The sequence below is a fragment of the Sycon ciliatum genome, chromosome 2 (assembly GCF_964019385.1).
Source record: "Sycon ciliatum chromosome 2, ocSycCili1.1, whole genome shotgun sequence".
Lineage (NCBI taxonomy): Eukaryota > Metazoa > Porifera > Calcarea > Leucosolenida > Sycettidae > Sycon > Sycon ciliatum.
Genome location: NC_088644.1, coordinates 18,192,358 through 18,213,711, shown reverse-complemented (window position 1 = coordinate 18,213,711; position 21,354 = coordinate 18,192,358). Strand labels below are relative to the sequence as shown.

General features: G+C 45.8%; 2 protein-coding genes and 1 long non-coding RNA gene across 4 annotated transcripts in view; 2 read left to right on the top strand and 1 right to left on the bottom strand.

Annotated features, from left to right (window-relative positions):
• LOC135809033 (uncharacterized) overlaps positions 1-11,166 on the top strand; it is a 33,003-nt gene extending 21,837 nt beyond the window's left edge. Inside the window, exons 9-15 of one of the 2 annotated variants that reach the window (XM_065322294.1) lie at positions 877-942; positions 1,191-1,354; positions 1,742-1,786; positions 3,964-4,042; positions 5,626-5,928; positions 7,935-8,015; positions 9,215-11,166. In XM_065322294.1, the coding sequence (XP_065178366.1) occupies positions 877-942; positions 1,191-1,354; positions 1,742-1,786; positions 3,964-4,042; positions 5,626-5,928; positions 7,935-8,015; positions 9,215-10,266 (1,790 nt within the window). In that variant the 3' untranslated portion in view covers positions 10,267-11,166. Of the gene's footprint in view, positions 1-876; positions 943-1,190; positions 1,355-1,741; positions 1,787-3,963; positions 4,043-5,622; positions 5,929-7,934; positions 8,016-9,214 lie in introns of both variants that reach the window. The other variant, XM_065322293.1, reaches the window with a different exon arrangement.
• LOC135809034 (uncharacterized) lies at positions 8,710-13,840 on the bottom strand. The gene is made up of 2 exons (XR_010552159.1): positions 13,462-13,840; positions 8,710-10,575 (listed from the first exon to the last, which is right to left on the bottom strand). It is a non-coding gene; the product is annotated as an uncharacterized LOC135809034 (long non-coding RNA).
• Positions 13,841-13,874: 34 nt separating this feature from the next.
• LOC135809032 (acylamino-acid-releasing enzyme-like) overlaps positions 13,875-21,354 on the top strand; it is a 47,691-nt gene continuing 40,211 nt past the window's right edge. The window contains exons 1-4 of the mRNA XM_065322292.1: positions 13,875-14,048; positions 18,617-18,867; positions 19,371-19,470; positions 21,072-21,150. Coding sequence (XP_065178364.1) covers positions 14,013-14,048; positions 18,617-18,867; positions 19,371-19,470; positions 21,072-21,150 — 466 coding nt within the window. The 5' untranslated portion in view covers positions 13,875-14,012. The remainder of the gene's footprint in view (positions 14,049-18,616; positions 18,868-19,370; positions 19,471-21,071; positions 21,151-21,354) is intronic.

The following is a 21,354-nucleotide window of genomic DNA, read 5'->3' as shown; positions in this document are numbered from 1 at the left end:
CTAATGAAGGAGTCCACACATTTTAGACGTGACCATACAAGGCATATTACAGTATTTCATGGCAATAGCCCATGGTAACCATGGAAACGGAGTATGGAATTTTGCATTTCACAACCATGGAAGGCTGAGGAAACATTAGGACTTCACCACGATTGATGTGCCATGGTCAAGATTCACTTTGGACTGAGTTTCTAGCACTCCGACAGGAGCATGTGCGCCCATTTTGACAATTGATAAAATTGCACATATGCAATGATCTGGACATAGTCTTGCATTTTGCGTCATTACTTTGCCTTATAAAGACCTCATCTCAACAATTGTTTCAAGAAAATTCTCAAACAAAAGCACTTTTGCAGTGCGATTCCTTGAGTCCTACCGGTAGGACGGCATGCAAGCTATCATTAAAATCTCAGGGTCGTGGGTACAAGCCCTGCGTTGGGCGCCAATTGTTGTCCGGTTGCAATGAGCCGATATTGTCGTCAGATTATAACGAGAACTTGCGGCTTGGCTCTTTCGCTGCTCTCCCCCCCCCCCCACACACAGCAACAACTCTTGGAATGGCACTGATAGAGAGTTCAGGAAGAAGCCCTTCCAAGAATGATAACGTGAATGTTTGTACACGTAAAATCATGTACAAGTCCACGCACAGCAGCACACGCAGCAGCGAACCCCGCATGCAGAGCAAAGCCAAAAGAGGTGCTCAGACCTTGTATCCCGTCATAGAGGTCAAACGGACAGCAGCAGTATTATCTCAAGTGTTGAACTGGATCTGACACACAACTTGAATAATGTTGCTCTCTGACACTGTGATAGAGGTGGGATGCCATGCTCTTCTTCCATTCCTTTATTTTATCCTTTTTATTTTTTACTTTTTAGATAACATTGAGCAGTTGAGCCAATTCAAGAGTGACAATTACACTGATGTGCGACTATGCGAATGTGGTAAGCACAGTAGTAAGTTAGAGAATTCTGGAGAAGAAAGAAATTCGTTTTGCCACTAAAGAATCATCACCTGTTAGTTGTGGTGTTGGTGGTCGGGGGGGGGGGGGGGGGCTTTGTTCTTTCAGTTACCGATATTGAAAATCACTTTGTCTGTCTCTCCGAATGGCCTCTTTTCAAATTTACTCCGTGCATGTTGGCATACGTGTGATTGACATTTTGTCAAATGGTACATACCTGTTCTGCAATAGATATACGAAAGCCAAGCTGGCTGGATTATGATAGTGGGATGCTGAAGTGGTCTCCACCAAATGACACTGTATTTGCGTCTCACAAGTACAATATTCGCTTCTATTCTCGAAACTCTGGTCGGCATGCCGGGAATCGCATGATGGTCTCATGCAAGGACAAGAAGGTAAATAGTACTTTGCGTGTGTAACCTTTTTTTTTGTTATTTCGTAGTCCAGTTTAGGGGCGTGACTGTTCAACCTTTTAGAGGATGCATGACCAACTGCTTCTCCAAGATATTCCTAGGGGTGGGTTTTACAACATGTGGGTTTGTGATGGGCCATCCACAAAAAGCAATTTTTTAAAGAGAAGATATATAGGCTTGGGTGTGGTACGTGGGGTGTGGTGGGGGAGGGTTGCTGGGTGCTGTTCGCTGTTTGTCTTGCGTGCATATGGACGACTCTGAGTGCTGTGAAAGTGCATACTTCAAAGTAGTTGACATACGCATACAGCTAGCTAGGGCCCAGCCGATATGTTTGTCGTGTTCTGTTGCATGTTCTTGTATCCGTTGCAGATCTGTCAAGCAAATATGTCTGCTTTACCCGCTACTGGTGGTGATGTAAGGATGCATGCTCAGTTACAGAATTTTGGCATTTTTGTTGAGTAGCATCTGTGAACTGCTACAAGTAAAAAATAAAGTAAATTAGGGAGGTTCTGCTATACGTGAAACGTAGAGAAATCACGTAGAGAGCAGGTGTCTGGGTTAGAGTCTACGGCTTCGCGTGTTTTGGCTCCAGATTTCTACGCGGAGATAAGGTTCTCTACGTTGTGGCACACGCAGAGAAAATGCGTACGGATTTGCTGGGTATCGATCAACTGCATGCAGAAAACTGCCAAATATGGAAGGGGAAATTCCCAGTACACATTCCACGTGACTTCTCTAGGTGAAACGTAGAGCAGAACAGCATTTCTTTACGTTACGGGAACGCGAAGAAAGTTCGCGTGATTCTTTGCGTCGCGTTCCCAAAACGTAGAGCAGAACCTCCCTATTATCATGTCTGTTCCCGAAGGGAACTCTCGACGGCCGCTAACACCCGGTAAACCCTAGCGGCAGATGCAGCGCCTAGCGGTGGGGGTGAGTGGATAAGTCTCACAACCACTGGCACAAGTGCCAAGAAAGACCCCATTAGCCGCATCCATGTACCCCTTGTGCCTGGCCACAAGTTCCCAGTTGGCAGTGGGTAGCAGCACGGCAGGAAAAACTGCTCCCAGGCAGGACTTGAACCAGGTACCTCTCGTATCTCAATCATGGTCTTTGACCAACCCACTGTGCCTGCCTGCTACAAGTAGTGCAGTACAAAACTGACACACGAATGACAGTGACCAAAATTGAGCAGTGCATGGGCTAGAAGCAGATTATCATCCTGCCTCCTAACATGTACACCCATACAGTCACGTTCCTGCAGCCAACCACTCTTCTTTTGATTAGGATAATGCCAAGATCTCTATTGCATGAGTATATGCCAAGATCTCTATTGCATGTATATGCCAAGATCTCTATTGCATGAGTATATGCCAAGATCTCTATTGCATGAGTATATGCCAAGATCTCTATTGCATGAGTATATGCCAAGATCTCTATTGCATGAGTATATGCCAAGATCTCTATTGCATGAGTATATGCCAAGATCTCTATTGCATGAGTATATGCCAAGATCTCTATTGCATGAGTATATGCCAAGATCTCTATTGCATGAGTATATGCCAAGATCTCTATTGCATGAGTATATGCCAAGATCTCTATTGCATGAGTATAATGCCGAGTTTGACTACATGTATGTGTAGACTGGCTGTAGAGGTGAGGCACACATTGGAGCTAAGTTGCAACTGCTTGTCTGTGCTATCAAGTTAGCCGGGGAGGTACACACAAGCAGGCCGCTGTGTAATCTGGGACTGTGACATTGGTACTCAAGGGTGTCTACAGCTATTACATGGCGGCGTGTATATCTTTTGCTATTGCTGGCTCGTTACACTTCTGGCGCCCCTATGACCAGGATGGTTATGGGATATACATGCACATCTTGTGATGCGTTGTTTTCGTGGGAATCGCACAGTCTTACATGGCCTGCATCCGGGTGCTTTCGTCATTGCTCTGTCTGCACGGGTAGCTCTAGCAGTCAGCGTAGCAGCGGTGGTCTGCATTCCTTCTACTGACACTAGTAGTACCGGCAAGCCCTACTGCTTGTGATGAATCAGAGGCTCTGTCAAATTGCACCCCCCCCCCCCCCCCCCCTCCGTCACATAGATGCACATCGCAGTGCTAAGGTGCTCACCTCCACATCATACAGGACTCGCTGGGTCTTTGTGAAAATTCACAACATCGCCCTTCGCATCACTGCACATTACAGCACATACCTAACTCCTTGCTTCAGAAGTAGCAACTGCACAATTGAGTCCCTCTAAATGCAGTGTGATCTGACATAGGAATATAATTGTGCAAGCGATGGGGAATAGACTAAAATAGTATTAGCTCCATTTTGATATTTATCGCGGATGGGATCTATATGATAATTATACGGATCTCAATCATCCCATAATACAAGGGATCTATGATTACAGGTATGGCCACATGGCGCCCAACCTCCCTTTAAAAACTTGCCACTAAAGGCTGCTTCTATTTAGCCCCAGGGGTGTCGTTAGGTACAGGCTTCACTGCAACTCAGTTTGTCCTCGATCTGTCTCTTTATAATGCTTTCTTTCATATTGTGCTGGTTTTACTCAATCTTTCTTGTTTAGATGTTTGGGATTCAAGCTATCTCTTCTACGCCGGTGATTACTTATTCTGGCTATGCATGGGTTGCAGTTAGTAATCCAGGTATGTCACACTATGCTGCTAGCAAGAGTTTATAAACCAGAGTGCGCAACTCCACTTGGTTCAGCCTACATCGGAATTTTTGTGTGGTCATCAACTTTTCTGAAGGTCATGAGTCATATCGTACAAAGCAAGCACTATGAGTCTGTGGCTGCGTAACTCTGGCCGGGTTTCATGTCTGCTTAACTTGTTGCACTGCGATAAAAAAAAACTACAGCCGCAGGATGAAGGTTGGTGCTCATGTTTAAAATACTTGAGGGGCTGGAGGGCCACATGTCTGTCCCCGGGGAAAATTTGCAGAAAAAAATCGCAAAAAAACGCGGGGGAAAACGCGGCATAATATGGCATAATTTGCGGTGAATTTGCGGTAAATATGCAGTAAATATGCAGTGAATAATATTGATGTGCGGCAATTTTCAGTGAGTGTGTAGTGAAATCAATCAGTTACAAGTCTCTGGTGTAAGCACTCGTCATATTTGAGTAAAAAGCCGCCACGATGAGACGTTGCTGACCGAACAGTGCACTGTGTGTACGTGTAGTGCAACAAAAAGTTCAAAAAACGCGGGAAAATCGCGGAAAACGCGGTCTTTCAAAAAATTGCAAAAAAACGCGGAAAAAGACGCGGCCGCGGAATCGCAATTTTCCCCGGGGACAGACATGTGCATGTCTGGTGTATTGCTGCTGCTGTGACGATGTTCTGGCAGCGGTATTTTGGTGAGGTGAATTAAACCTGCTTGTGTTGCAAGTCAATTATTGTGATGGTGTACCCATTTGTTGTTGCCGGGTCTGTCAGTTGTGCTTGTGTAAAGCTGCCAGGCAAGCTCGTAATGGTACGTCCCCGTTTAGAGTTGACGGGGCACCACGTTTTGTAATGGTGCGTTCCCGTGAAGTTGCCAGGGCACCACGTTGTGTAGTGGTACGGTCCCGTTGAAGTTGCACTGGCACGTAATCATTGTGTGATATCATTTGTAAATACACTCATACCTCGGTTATCCCGGCGGAGCCCAAAGTTACGGGTACTTTGGTCTACCGGGCACCCTTTGGGCGAGAGTTTCCGAGTGGAAATATTACTACTATGTTGTCACTTTTCGTGGAAATCATGACATCACTTGCCATGTCTGAATACATGTTAGAACACAGGCCATACAGCATGTCTGTGTATGATGGTCCTACTGGTACATGTAGCGGGTTCTACCTAGTATCCTGAGGACCAGGGTCTATCCAAGCTATCATTTCAATACTGTCAGTGGGTGACTTAAAATATGCAACTTACCCGTGCAGTGCATTTTGAACCATTATTACCCTTGCATACCAGTTATGTTGCTAGCCCTTGCCTGTCAGTTTGAAAAAACACTATCAAGGTTCGGTCATGCGCTTACAGCAAGTTGACATGCAGCCTTCTGGCTGGACACGGCAGGTTGTCACACAGGACAGGTAGATCAGTTTGTAGCCGGGTTTGCATGCGAAACCGTCCTAACATGAAAACTATAAAAGTAAAAACCCAGTGGTTGACAGCAGATGGTCACCAACAGCACATTTTGATGATACATGCGCTGTGCTATTTGTTGTATGTGGTGCTGCAGCAGTAGTTACTACGCCTTCTGTGGCAAGTACCATATCCGTATCACGTCGGATCGGGAACACACAGGACGCCCAGACTGCTAGTGACATGGTGACAAGCAATAGTGTTAGTGATGGCGTGCTGAGTAGCCAAGGCAAGACTCTACTTCCTGCCATAACAGATGACGGACAAGCTGAAGCAGAAAATAAACAGGGATCCGATTATCTTTTAGTTGTCATTCTCGTGGTGGTCATCTTTGTCCTCATCTGTATAGCTGCTCCCATTGTGATCAAACGGACCTGTCAGCGTTCCATAATATCTGAAAACGGTGAGTGCATTGATTTGTCACATTGGACTTGGCGTATTGGAAACCTTTTTTTAGGGGTACTCTCCGGATCCTTTGCGAAGGGCAATTTAACCCGAACATTTAAAACGCAGATTGCTGCACAAGACCGGTGAAAGCAGCTTTTGGTTGGTCCGGCTATACTCGGCATACTTTCATACCTTGTGTATATGGCGGGTGCACATGACCTCCTCAGCAATAAACACACGCTGGTGGCCAAAGAGTTGGTCCGGCCATGGCCTGACCAACCAGACCTGCAACATTGGTCTCAGATTAGAGCTCCATGAAAAATTTGAAGAAGTTGAAACTGTAAACAGATTATGCAAGGCCAAATGCAAGTGGATGGTTGCATGGGCAATTGTGGTATGTGAGTGTATACATGTAATCATGTGTACATCTCAATAGTCTGGCGTGTACTTCGAAGTATGCGTATGTTTTAAATTGCACATGGGTGCTGGTGCATTGGTGGATGAGACATCCGTGTATTTGTGTGTTTGCATATGTAGACTTGGATAAACGGTTTGTGCATACCGGTCTATGGACTTGCATAAACAGTTTTTGCATAATTATGTGGAATGTGATGATCACACGATATGCACATAGTACTCTGTGACGGTTCATGTTACACTGTATAGTCATGGATACAGGAATACATCACTGGATATTGAACACAACCACACATCACTGGATATCAAGCATTGAAATACATCACTGGATATCAAACGCAACCACACATCATTGGATATGGAACACTGCCACACATCACGTTTAGTGACAGTTTGTAACGTTGTTGCACTGGATAGAGGATGCATGACTGCAGAGCTATGACTGCCGTTAGCTGGTCTGTGCCGCTGCTATATGAGCACACTGTTCTTTGTGCGCTGCACACTGCAAATCACTGCTGATCAAGACGGTAAAATTCCTTTCTTCAAAGGCAACTGGAAGTCGATAACTTGAAGCAAAAGGTGTCCAAAATTGTCACTGAGTGTAGCATCATGCTCAACATACCTTCATGTGTGTCTTTGTCCTCACAACAAAAAATGTGGGGGGGGGGGGCACACCAAGTGTTGAGTATTATTCTAAGCTTCTGGCATCCAGATCGTTCCTTTGCTGTGCTTCATGAAATTCGTTGCAAATTTGCTCCAGTCATTATTGCTCACAGCTGCAACAACTCTCAATAGAGAGCGAGCGAGACAGAGACAGACAGACAGAGAGAGATGCTGAAGTCTGTCTTACTCGGTTGATATGTTATTAAATTCATCCTGAAACCCATTTTCCCGGTCATCATGGTTATGTTAAGCGCTTCAAGGAGCAATACTACTGGGTGGCCACAACACCAGACGAAGACAGTACACTTCAGGCTTTCTCGCAGGACCACTCATCCCCGTGACGAGGCACAGACAAGCAAATCTCAAGTCTCAAAAAACATCTCACTTCGAACAAAATTGGAAAGGCAACATGTAGAGTGTACATCCTGGGGATTGGTGCAATGTGTGTTTCATAAGTTACAGCGTACAATGTGTCAGCTCCCTGTGCTTTGTGCAACTCAGACTAAGTTGATTCGTCCTAACGACGAAGATACGCGGGAAGGGCAAGTCGAACGTAATATCACGCAGTACTTCAGCACAATTTTGGGCACCTTTGTGTGAAGTTTTTACGGACTTCCAGTTGCCTTAAATGAAAATGAAGTTTTACCATCGTGATCAGCAACATTAAGTACTAGTAACTGAAGTAACGCAAAAGAACATTTTGGTGACAGGTGAAAAACTGATCCAGCCAGGGCTTGACAAAGGAAGCGGTTGTGGGGCTGCGCACTGTTCGTCGTCGAGTGCAATCAGACACCCTATGAGTGCGGTGATGATGACTAGTGAGCTACCACAGTGTACACAGCAAACCCTGTGCAGCGGTGTGCAGTAATGCGATGTGATTTCGAATCTGATCAAAATGTTCCTTTGTGTGTTTCCTCCACTTTTTGTTGATGTTGTGTCAAGGTTCTGCAAGGAAAAGTTATGACCATTCTCATGAAAAAAAGTCACATGCAGTGGACGATGACACAACTGTCACAAGTATTGGTAAGTTATTGTTGATTATGTCCTGCCGTTGCAGTTCATGAACTACAGGTGACTCAATTTGAACTGTACACTGATAAGTAGTCCTGCATATGGTGGGCTAGCCAAAAACTATTCCGATTTAGAGCACTGCATTCGTGCGATAAGACTATCTCAACATCTGGTCATTCCATCCCATAATGGTAGAACACCTGTGTCCAAGGCCTGGTTTGAGTTTCTCTGCATTCCAGACACCAAATGTGGTCTGCTTTTGCATGGACGTTGCAACAGTTAGCATGGTCACAAAAGAATAGCAACGAAACCAGAGGTGGCAAATCCGGCTCTCTATTCAGGTTGATGTTTTTGAAACATCTCCCTATCTCCCCATCAGAATTGAAAACCTCCCTACCTGGGCCGGCAAAGATTTTGTGGGAAGTGTGCCAACCATGCATGTACAGTGGTGTACTCAGCGCTGGTGTCGTGACTGGCACTCTTTTTCTATGCACGGTCAACTGTACTTACATAAATAAGCATGCCTATTTGTAATCCCTGCTTGTTGGGCCTAGTACTGGCAGCCCAACCTGGAGGGGGGGATCTCCCTACCACAAATGAATTCGAGGTTGGCAGGTGTGCAGAACACCTTAGCTTGCAGCTGAAAGAACCGCTCGTGATGGGGAGGAGTTGGACTGAAGCTTAAGTCACCAATGAGCGCTGTGTATACTCTAATTTCAGAAATTTTCGGTGCTCAATATTTTCGGTATGAGGGCAAAAGGCCAGGTTAGGTGAACAGAAATTTTCGGTACAGAGAAGCAGTTCCTATTGGATTATGTGTGTTAGTGTTTGTTCGGTGTATTGAAATTTGAGGTATGAAACAGACGCACCGAAAGTACCGAAAATCAAAGTACACGGAAAATTAGTGAAATTACAATAGTACTATACTAACGGCGCAGTGCAGGAATAGAAACAACGGCGCAGTGCAGGAATAGAAACAACGGCGCAGTGCAGGAATAGAAACAACGGCGCAGTGCAGGAATAGAAACAACGGCGCAGTGCAGGAATAGAAACAACGGCGCAGTGCAGGAATAGAAACAACGCCGTTTGTAAGGGCAGGGGAGGAGGGATGTAAACATACATTACATGATTGCAATGTCCCCAACTGAGAGCTGCATTGGCATTTGTTTCTGTTTTACTCATTTCCTTGCATTATTACAATCAATTTACAGGAAGTCAGGAGTACTTGGAAACCTCAGTACAGATTGACGAACGTTTTCGATTAGCCACGAAACCACCAGCACCAGCGCCAGCTCTATCATTGCCAGAGCACAGTGTGTATATCAGCTTTGCTCGTTATCCAGACTCAAACTTGGAAAGAGCAGAAAGGCTAGCAAGGCAACTCCAAGAAAGAGGACTGAACGTCAACATCGCAAGCTTTGAGTTCAACCAGCATGATGAGACATACTGTCAAAATGTCACTGGGTGGATTGAAGGTCAAATGGAGCTAAGTCGGCATATCCTCGTTGTAATATCTAGCTATTATCCACACTGCTGTTCAGATCGTCCAAAGCTGGCTCACCTGCACAATAAACAGCAGCAGCAGCAGCAATGTCGTCAAGAGCAACTCCAGCAACAGCAGATAAATGAGCAGCAGTACCAAGGGGAATGCCAACTGCAACTCTACCAGCAACAACAGCACCTCAAGCAACATCAGCAGCAGAAATCAAGTGTTGGGGTACCATTCAGTGCTCCTCATCAAATCAACGACACTCTCCATCAGCAACAGCAGATCATCGACCAGGTAGATTACTTCAGTACAGCTAACGTCCCCGTAACCTGCAATGGCCAAGATCTAGCACATGTGGAGAGATCCAACAAGGAACGTATGCAGAAGCTACTCTTGCTACAGCGCTACAAGGAAGAAAGGCAGCTTTCCCCGTATGCATGTCAAACTGAATCTACTGTACGAGTCTGCAATGATGATGCCCACCCGACCCCGGTGCAGACACATGGATATTCAGCATCTGATCTTGATGATCTTGACCCCCTAGCAGCACACGAGTGCCGCATAATTGACGGTCTGAAAACCGATAAGCATCGTGTGAAGAACATTATCCCCGTCTACCTGGACACCAGTATGCTTCCTGTAGCCGTGCCACCCTACCTACGTGCAGCATGTCGCTACTTTGTCAATCAAGCCGGAGGACCGGCCAGCATTCCCAGTGCATACCGAGACTTAACACTGAGCTTTGAAGCACTGGTCATGCGGCTAACTTCATGAATTACCCACTATGGCCAGAAGCCGCGTATGAAGCCTCAGCAATCGCAGAAACAGCACCAGCAGCAGCGAAGCCAGCAACACTAGAGGCAGCTGGAGGAGCACAGTGGCAGCAGTCCGAGCATATCAGGCTCCCAACATGAGTCCGAGTCCAGCATCAATCCTATTATTTGTAGAGTTGACTTGATCTGAGCAAGAACTGCCTTGAATAACATAACTTGACTGTTGGTAAATAATTATTACCGTGATAAGGTTACATGGTCCGCATCCGTTGTGAAGCTTTCCGGATTGGAGTGCAGAATATCACATTGACTATGGGCAAGGGAAGATTACCACAAGGAAATGGATCAATGCTGAAACGAGCAGATACTATTGAGATTGAAATGGTGTATACAATATTTGCGTAATATTATCATTGGCCAATTTGCTAAAATCAAATTGCAAGCACCGCTATGTATGTGCACATGCCTGTTCATGCATGCACGCATACGTGCATGTATGCTTGCGTGTATGTATGTGTGTGTGTGTGTGCACGCGTGCGTTTATGCAGACATGTACAATGTGTACATGGAATGGTGTCTCGTTCATGTACACACTCCAAAGGGAGATGAAGATTCGGTAAAGATTGCTTTGTTCAGGCACAGATCATTTTGGACTTTCTGCATTGTCTCTCTTGATCTCTGTGGACTTGCGCTAGCTGTTCAAGTCAAATGCGAGGACCATTAATTTTGTTGCACGATATTTCTCTTGAGAACTTGAAACCAATACTGATAATAACCATGACATCATATACAGCATTGCACTACAAGACCGTTCATTGCTCCAGCTGGCTGAAATTATGTTGATTGGTCACCTAATGAAATGTGCACTGATTTGGGATTCAGTCGCGGAGTTTTCCCTTCACTCTGTTATCATTGCGTGGCTGATTCAGGGACCCTAGCAATGTAACACTCTAGCTACGAGAACACAGTATATTGAGTACTATTTCAGGTTTTTTCTGCTCTTTACCAATGATGCAAGGAGCCGCACCTGTGCTATTCTACAGTCTACCATGTATGATAATGACAGCATAGAATCAGGCAGAGGACACACTGTATGGAAAACGGTGTTCCTGACTGCAACCATAAACTGGTTCATAGAGCCCCGGTCTTGGGACCATATGAAGCAGCATATGGGGCTGTGCCCCGGTTCAGACCCTGTGTGTGTGTGTGTGTGTGTGTGTGTGTGTGTGTGTGTGTGTGTGTGTGTGTGTGTGTGTGTGTGTGTGTGTGTGTGTGTGTGTGTGTGTGTGTGAGAGAGAGAGAGAGAGAGGGGGGGAGAGAGAGAGAGAGAGAGAGAGCGAGAGGGAGCGAAAGGGAGAGAGAGAGAGAGAGAGAGAGAGAGAGAGAGAGAGAGAGAGAGAGAGAGAGAGAGAGAGAGAGAGAGAGAGAGAGAGAGAGAGGGAGCGAAAGGGAGAGAGAGAGAGAGAGAGAGAGAGAGAGAGAGAGAGAGAGAGAGAGAGAGAGAGAGAGAGAGAGAGAGAGAGAGAGAGAGAGAGAGATAGAGAGAGAGATAGAGAGAGAGATAGGAAATCCCTGATCCCTTCTACAGTAGTCAGTACTTGTGAGGAGAAATTTGGCCGTAAGTGGTACAATCCTCGGAGTGCAGCTGCCTTTCTTCAAATAGCATGCCGGTAGGTGTATGCAGTGTTAAGCTGTCCACACAGAATAACGCGATTCTGCGGATGTCCAATTTTCCGCGTTATTGGCTTTTATCTGCGTTTTCGAGAGATTTTGCATAAAACCCGCATTATCGAAGGCCCTAAGGGGAATGTACAAGAAAATAGTACATGATGGGAAAATGTACAACAAAGTCGTACTCGCCGATGAGTTTGTGCGACAAAGTTGTATGCTTGCATGAAACTGTACGCTAGTTGTACCAGTGACAGATAACTCTTGCATAATGACCGCATGATACCACACAATCCCGCATAACTGTCACATGATGACCTGTTTTTGCCCGCGTAATTATGCGCATAATAATAGGATTTTGTCCGCGGTATTCTGTGGGGACAGGTCAAGTACTTGTGCTGATCAGACTTCAAGGTAAACAGACAGGGGAAGTGAACTACCAGATTTGAAGTTTATCCCATTTCGATTGATCACTTTCTTGCACCTCTGGTAGTACGTTCCAGAGACTGACCGCGGTTGGTCCCCCGGGGTAGGGAAAAGACCAGAGACTGACCGCGGTTGGTCCCCCGGGGTAGGGAAAAGAGACTGACTGCGGTTGGTCCCCCGGGGTAGGGAAAAGAGACTGACCGCGGTTGGTCCCCCGGGGTAGGGAAAAGAGACTGACCGCGGTTGGTCCCCCGGGGTAGGGAAAAGAGACTGACTGCGGTTGGTCCCCCGGGGTAGGGAAAAGACCTACAGGTGAGTGACATCAGTATGTATGGCATGTGTTGCGAGCTGCCTTTGGACTGAAACACTTGTCAGCGCCTTCTGGGTTTGGCCTGGTCCCATAGCTCAGACGGTTAGAACATTGCTCATGACTGGCAAGGTCCCCCCAGGTTCGGGTCCTAGTCTGTCCCCGGGGAAAATTGCGGAAAAAAATCGCAAAAAACGCGGGGAAAAACGCGGCATAATATGGCATAATTTGCGGTGAATTTGCGGTAAACATGCGGTGAATAATATTGATGTGCGGCAATTTTCAGTGAGTATGTAGTGAAATCAATCAGTTACAAGTCTCTGGTGTAAGCACTCGTCATATTTGAGTAAAAAGCCGCCACGATGAGACGTTGCTGACCGAACAGTGCACTGTGTGTACGTGTAGTGCAACAAAAAAGTTCAAAAAACGCGGGAAAATCGCGGAAAACGCGGTCTTTTAAAAAATCGCAAAAAACGCGGAAAAAAACGCGGCCGCGGAATTGCAATTTTCCCCGGGGACAGCCTAGTGGGGTCGGCATTGTTCCGTTTTTCTGGGAGTTCGCTTCCTCGGACTGTTTACCTTGAATTTTAAGTTTATCCCATTCCCATTTCAACTGATCAGAATGACAAAATTATCACATGTAGATCTATCTACCTTATAGTTATACTTTTGTGAAGTGAAAGTGGGTCACGTGAAATACTAAACCTGGGTAAGACTAGGAGGGCCACCCAGTTTTAAATAATAAAGCTAGAATAATATTTGAAATCCATAATCATTTTTGGTTGATCTACTCACAGCCACCGCAAGGGTAGTGGGAGAGAGGATTAGAAACAGTCATTGGATGAAGCAAGATGATGAATTCCAGTAGCCTTGGCGACTGAGCGCCAGCTGCCCTCTCGCTGCTGACTGGAGAGCGAACACACTCTCTACAGCTCTACAAATTATCAATTTCGATTCAAATTCCGCTGCGATATCACCAGTCTCTCTCTCCAGGTGTCTATCACTGGCATGATGGAATCAGTTCCAAAAAGCGCCGACATTAGCTGGAAAAAGCTACATTCTTCAAAGTAGCTGGGCAAGAACACACGATCTAAAAGTTACCTTTTTAGCCTTGTTCGCGTTGCATGCATACAGCCAGCCGGCTAGCCAGGCCAGCCTTGATTCAAATTTTCAAAAATTCACGATGTCGAGAAACTGGCCCAAAAGGATGTAAAAAATAAAGCTTGCTGATTCTGCTCAGCTGAAGTCGTGTAGTTACTTGTCGCAGAGCTCAGTCATCAGCGGTGCTTGTTCAGTGACGAAGAACTAACTCACGAATTGTCGCCTGAACGTAAGCCTCGGCCACAATGAACCATGGCTGGCCGTTCGAAGAGGAGCCGAGCGTGAGTAGAGATATTCATTTTGCATCGAGATATTATGCCAACACAAAATTGTACAATATTTTCGCGAATTAGCGCCGAGGCGGTTAGATGCATGCCCAGGATTGCACCATAAAGTCAATGGTAGGCGCCATAATCAAGCGTGGCAAACAATTACTTAAATATTACAGCCTTCATTGAGGTATTACAGTTGAGGAGAGTAGTACAGTAATGGCATATTGGCATTACCGTAAAATCCCGCCGGAGCGCCCCTACCTCCGCCACCCTTCGAGTAGGTCCAGGTGGGGAGGGGCGGATGGGCGAGTCCTACTTACCGCAATCAGCACTACATGAAAAGTACTCACCCTACGAAAACTGTCCGTGCATCTCGTACACCGACCAAAGGTCAAGAGTCAAGGGTCGTACAGACCCATCAAAACTCAGAGTTTGTGCGATCCCTGGTCAACAGGGTGGGCACTGCTGCGTACATTTCCAACAGGATCGAGCACCCGTCTGCAGTACAGTACGGCATCACAGAGTCATACGAGGATACAATCAATCACTTCCCTGACAAGAAGTCAGGGAGGGGCGGATGGGAGAGACGAGGTGCCATACCGGCGCCGGGATTTTACGGTATACCACACCGTAACAATTGAAAGCAAAATTGTGCACGCTAGACACACACTGTACACGTAAGGATTCAGCATTCCATGGCCTAGGCTATGATAGTATGCGTCGCGGCGGTAGAAAATATATGGCACTTGTGGCAAATCTGCTGGTTCGCACCGCAGCTTTAATTTGCATGTACGTACGGCACCTATTCGCGAAAATATGGCAATAATATGTTCAATTTTGTATTACTGGTGTTGTACCGGTAGTCAACTTGCTCTTGAACAAGCCAGGCTTTCCTATTCTATTTTCGAGTGAATTTGATGTTACTCATAACTCTCTCCCTCTCTCTCTGTCTCTCTCTCTCTCTCTCTCTCTCTCTCTCTCTCTTTCTTTCTCTCTCTTTCTTTCTCTCTCTCTCTCTCTCTTTCTCATTTTCTCTCTCTCTCTCTCTCTCTCTCTCTCTCTCTCTCTCTCTCTCTCTCTCTCTCTCTCTCTCTCTCTCTCTCTCTCTCTCTCTCTCTCTCACACACACACACACACACACACACACACACACCAAGTTATTTCTATGTTTCGCGTTACCGCACGCGTACCTTTTCGAATCTTTGACAAGAAAAAAAAAGATCCGAGACAAGTCAATCGATGGCTTTTCTTTTGCTAACGTGATGGAGCGGAATTCCACTCGATTCATGTGAAAGTCCAGAAGGAGCCATCCATGAAATTTGTTATCGTATCGCTCCAGCGCAGTCTGCCCGCTGTCCTGTGGCGACTTGTTGTTGTTTTGGGTATTAGTGACAGTTTAGAAGTCACAAGTGCTATTCTGTGAGCAACATGGCTCAGTACACATAGAATGGAGTTTGTTTTTCCTCTGTTTTTGTTTTTTTTCCGCCCGCCCGCTTGCCTTTTCCATAAAATGTCCGACGCGAAACATAGAATTAACTTGATGTGGCCTAAAGTAGAGTTTACAATGAATTTCAAATTGTGCTTTGCTAACTTTGAATTATCAGCAGCAAGGATGTAACGAATATTTAATTGTTCAAATTTGCTTGATCTAACAGTGCTCCAAGAATAGTCGAATAGGAAATATCAAATTTGAAGGTTGAAAATGGTACTACTGGAAGTACAAAACCCGGGGCACGAATATGCGAGGACACATCAGTTGGCGAAAATGGCACATCTGGCTGTGAGCGCAATCCTGCCTGAACCAGCTGTGCCTGAAGAAAGCTAGGACATCTTGGAGAGTATTGACAACCTTGCAAAACAAAACTTGATGTTTTGACATGTTTGGCTGATAGGTGGAGAATAGTAGACTTTTTTTTGTTCTTTGATGTGGTATTTGAGCGAATAATTGCTTTTGGAGATCTCAGTCCATTGCATTACCAATCAGCAGGAATTCCACACATATCCTAACTATTACGCTCCTTCGCATCCGCTTGGATGAGCACTCTTTCTGGTTAGCGTCAAAGTTGTCTGCCCTCGTGCAAAGCTCACTGTGTTTATCTCAGAGTACTCTGACTTTGATGTTTTGAGCCCGTTTAAAAATGCTTTGTCGACATGTCGTTCATTGGAGGTCATTGCGATCAGTTTGGCCAGTAACTCTGAGCTCTGCTGACGAGATCTAACAGGATGGAAACAGCTAGATGTCCGGAGATTGAGCATTTCCTATCTACATATTTCCTATCTGATGTTTGCACTGTTATGCATGAAACTCTGAGTTACAACCACTGAGCCTTTCTGTCCACTGTTGGACTATTTCCTATCTACGCGTAATACGAATCAGGTGTATGCTCGTAGCTCGAGGTTTGCATTGTCGTTGAATCATGTTGACAGATTGGTCGTGGAAGAAATTTCTAATTATGAAATAATTTATGATTTCGCACCCTGGCTGACGAATTTCTTCAATGCTGTTCAAGCTACAGAGTACTGTCCTGACGACATGCGCTGCGGCCTCATCGTTCCCATCTACAAAGCCGGCAAGCCTCTAGGACATCCAAAAAGCTACCGCCCCGTTATGCTCCTTTCCGTCGTCCGTAAGATCTTGACGTCAATACTCACCCGACGACACACACTCCATGTGCAGTCATATGTGGCAGAGAGCCAAGCTGGTTTCCGCCCTGGCAGATCGACCACGGATGGTGTCTTTTACGCCAGGACGATGTGTGAGCGCGCACTACTTGGCGACTGGTCATATTCATCGGCACTATTGGACTTCAGTGGTGCGTTTGACACTGTCATTCGTCAGGTTGCTCTGGAGAGGTTAGCCACTGCTGGCGCACCAACGTCCACCACTGCAGTCCTAGTATCAAACACAACAGCCCGCACGAAGCTTGGTAAACAACTAAGCAAACCATTTCCAACGAACATCGGCGTCGTCCAGGGTGACCCAATCTCACCAATAATGTTTATAACTTACGCCGAAGGTTCCATGCGTAAGATCCGAGAGCAAGCTCTACCCGCGTCAGACCTACCAGCAACTTTCACACAATACGCAGACGACACCACTGCCCATCAGAACGAGCGATCATCTGTGGAAGAAACCGTCCGTGTGTGTGAACCCGTTTTCTCGGATGACAATCTGAAGCTGAACGTGGCAAAAACTCAATATTTCACTGTGACCAAGGAAGATGATTCCTGGAAATCGGTGAAGCTGCTGGGGAGTATGCTAGGCACAGCAGAAGACATAGCAGCCAGAGTGTCTGCTGCAAATCGGGCATTTGCAAGCATTCCATGGAAACGCCACAACCTGAATTCCAGGCTGTGTATGTTTTCCTGCCTGATATTGCCTGTCTTGCTGTATAATTGTGCGCTTTGGACCTTATCGCAAACATTAACCGACGTCGTCAATGTATGGCACCGGAAGAAACTACGTACCATCATTGGTATCACGTACCCACAACGAATCTCGAACACAGCGCTGTATGCCAGAACCGAGCAGACCCCACTATCCCAAGTCTGCAGGCAACGGAGACTGCTATGGTTCGGCCATGTAGTGAGGGAAGGCGAAGAATCGTCCTCGTTCCAAGCCCTCCTAATGTCAATCAACACAACAGACATACGACGACCCCGAGGACGACCACGTCTGAGATGGATCGACGTTGTCAAGAAAGACTTACAATGCATTAATCTGTCGCTTCTGGATGCTGTGCAATCTGCTTCTGATAGAGCTGCTTGGCTCGAAATTGTTAACAGATGCGTTGACCTCATGCAATGAGTGAAATGCGAACTGTCATTATTATTATTATTATTATTATTATTATTATTATTATGATTTCACATGTAAGATATTTTGTTGAAAACAGCTCATTGCCATGAATTCATGTGCATTAAAATCATTTACCTTTCTCACAGTTCTCCTGCTTTCTTCCGACTTTTTTATCACCTTCCTACCTACTGCGGAGAAAGTAGTGTCTACTAAAAGTACTTTGAGCTCATCCGGTGTGACTTCACAGGGTGGAAATGTTGAGCTGTCCAGAGATTGAGTAATCATACTAATATTGCTTGTACGTGTACTGTGTGTGTGTGTGCGTGCGCACGTGTGGGTGTGTGCGCACGCGTGCGTGTGTGCGTGTGTGTGTGTGTGTGTTTTTCCTAGCTCTTCTTTCATTCTCCTGGGTGGTTACCAACAACCAGTGTATGCCGGAGCATGTGGTGTGGTGTGTGTGCCGAAAAGAAAAAAATGAATGAAAAAATGAAAAATAGGGATTCACTGGCCAGAAAAAGCCACTTCAATCAGCTGTGTGGTGAATACCAGGCTAAAATTAGTGGCGGTCAATTCATCAGCCTTGCAAGCTGTAGAATGGTGTAATCCCAGCACAAGTTGCTATGTCAAACAGCTGTTCACTATCATTGCTTCTGCGATGGGCAGGTCTGAGGTCTGAGGTGTGTGTGTGTGTTCTGCGCGCGTGTGTGTGTGCATGCGGTGTGCATGTGGTGTGTATGTATGTTTGTGTGCATGTGCACGTGTGTGTTTGTGATGTTAGTCCTTTAAATCTTCAGCGCGTGCAGCGTGGCTAAATGCTACCGACTACTCTTCTCCAACAGAGGGCCGTGTTTTCCTTGACGGAGATAACCTGACTATTCGAGCTCAGACCAGTCAGTCACTCTACCAAAGTGAAGACGGCCTTAAGGTTACTAGCAATGTCATGTTTCGAACAAAGCTCCTAGGCCAGCAGGAAATCACTGAGCCTGAAGTCTTCTTCGGTGGTTCAAACAGCTCTGCTTCAAGTCAATGGTCAGTCACGATGCTTTGAATGTTGCTTGTGTACTGTGTGTCTGTGGTGTCAGACCATGGTGTCTTGACTACTCAGTGCTGCCACCTTCACTGCCCTTTTTCTAAATAAAATTGCAGTGTTCATGTAGTACAGTAGCACAGTTCATGCCGTGATATCCACTACTGCCTTGTATTAAAGCCAGTCTCTTATGGAAGCCTGTTTTGAATACCTGATTTTCAAGATGGACCGTCGGCACGTATGCCTGGTTTTAGTGTTGACAAACATTGAACTACCAAGTTTGAATAGAAGCCTAACCCTGACATCGGCTTCTACAGGAATACGCTCGGCCTTTGTGTGGTATACCAGTATACATTGTATGTTATCGGGTTGTTTTGCATGCATGTGTTTGTGTGGAAGCAAGTGTGCATCAGTTGTCATATGACTGTGTTGAGTGTTGTTTAACCAGTATGGCATGTTAATTGAGGTGTGTTGATCTAAATGCATGTGTTTGTTGACCATCCAGTGTAATTGCCAGCTTCTCACCGGACAATCGATACCATGCCCAGATTACTACGAGCAGTGATAAGAAATCTGAGAAAGCTGATGACAAGTACCATCTTGTGGTAAGGATCATAGCACCTACAAATGTATTCAGCTCCTGTGGATGTGTTTTTACTGTTATGGCATATCGCGTCTTAATTGACATTGGCCCATTGAGTGTAGCCTAGTATGCCTAGTATGGCAGAGGTAAATATACTGTTTATCATAAAGCACAATACAATACAGTACATTGCTAAAACATCTGTACAATCTGGCCTATATGCGTACCCATATGTACAGTCTGCCAATAAGCCAGACATGTCACTTTGATAGTGAAGTATCATGGGAATAGTTTTTTAATTTTCCGTCTCCCCTACATGTATTGTATATTGTACTACTATCAAATACAGCGTTATGGTTACCGCATGAGTGGCCATCACCTAGGCCCCTTCTCCATCATGTTTTGAGGCCAAGTGGGTTGGTGTAAGGTACTGTATGCCTCTATAACATGCTAAATACGCAGAAACTTTGTAGAGATGAAAGCAGAAAGAATAGGAAAGAAAAAGACAAGATGAAATGAAAGCCTGCTCACAACCCCACCCAGCCTTACAAACTGGGAATGGTGGATTAAAAATTCATCTACTAAGATCCGCATCCCGCCTGTCCTTCCGCGACTTACTGACACTGAGTCTGTCCTTAGCACAACTGTCAACACTATCCAGAATGCAATTCTATGGCTCCTTGAGAACAGAGCTGTGTGTGTGTGTGTGTGTGTGTGTGTGTGTGTGTGTGTGTGTGTGTGTGTGTGTGTGTGTGTGTGTGTGTGTGTGTGTGTGTGTGTGTGTGTGTGTGTGTGTGTGTGTGTGTGTGTGTGTGTGTGTGTGTGTGTGTGTGTGTGTGTGTGTGTGTGTGTGTGTGTGTGTGTGTGTGTGTGTGTGTGTGTGTGTGTGTGTGTGTGTGTGTGTGTGTGTGTGTGTGTGTGTGTGTGTGTGTGTGTGTGTGTGTGTGTGTGTGTGTGTGTGTGTGTGTGTGTGTGTGTGTGTGTGTGTGTGTGTGTGTGTGTGTGTGTGTGTGTGTGTGTGTGTGTGTGTGTGTGTGTGTGTGTGTGTGTGTGTGTGTGTGTGTGTGTGTGTGTGTGTGTGTGTGTGTGTGTGTGTGTGTGTGTGTGTGTGTGTGTGTGTGTGTGTGTGTGTGTGTGTGTGTGTGTGTGTGTGTGTGTGTGTGTGTGTGTGTGTGTGTGTGTGTGTGTGTGTGTGTGTGTGTGTGTGTGTGTGTGTGTGTGTGTGTGTGTGTGTGTGTGTGTGTGTGTGTGTGTGTGTGTGTGTGTGTGTGTGTGTGTGTGTGTGTGTGTGTGTGTGTGTGTGTGTGTGTGTGTGTGTGTGTGTGTGTGTGTGTGTGTGTGTGTGTGTGTGTGTGTGTGTGTGTGTGAGGGAGGGAGGGAGGGAGGGAGAGAGAGAGAGAGAGGGGGGGGGAGAGGGAGAGGGAGGGAGGAGAGAGAGAGAGAGAGAGAGAGAGAGAGAGAGAGAGAGAGAGAGAGAGAGAGAGAGAGAGAGAGAGAGAAAGGGAGCTCCGAAGGCACTTTACTCTGGCTATATTGAGAGCTTGTACATCGATTAGCATAGTGATTATTCACAGGTGTAGATTGTAGAATTTGAAGCTGGTTTCTTTTCTGTTTGTTCTGTAGGTGACTGAAGTAGCTACTCAAAGGGCAACATTCATTGATTTATCTGCGCAGAAAGTTCATGGAGCAGTTTGTCCTGCAGGTATGATTCAGCATACTACCAGCATTGGTACTGTTAAACAGTAAAAGAGTAGAATCTCTAATGGGGCACAAAGTTTAGCGTTTTAACGAGAGAGCAAATCCATCAGTATCTCGAAAAAACATTACTACAGTCCATTCATTGGAAATCAGTACCCTAAATGATTTTCATCTTACCGGTAGTAGATGAACTTGTCTAATAGGGGAT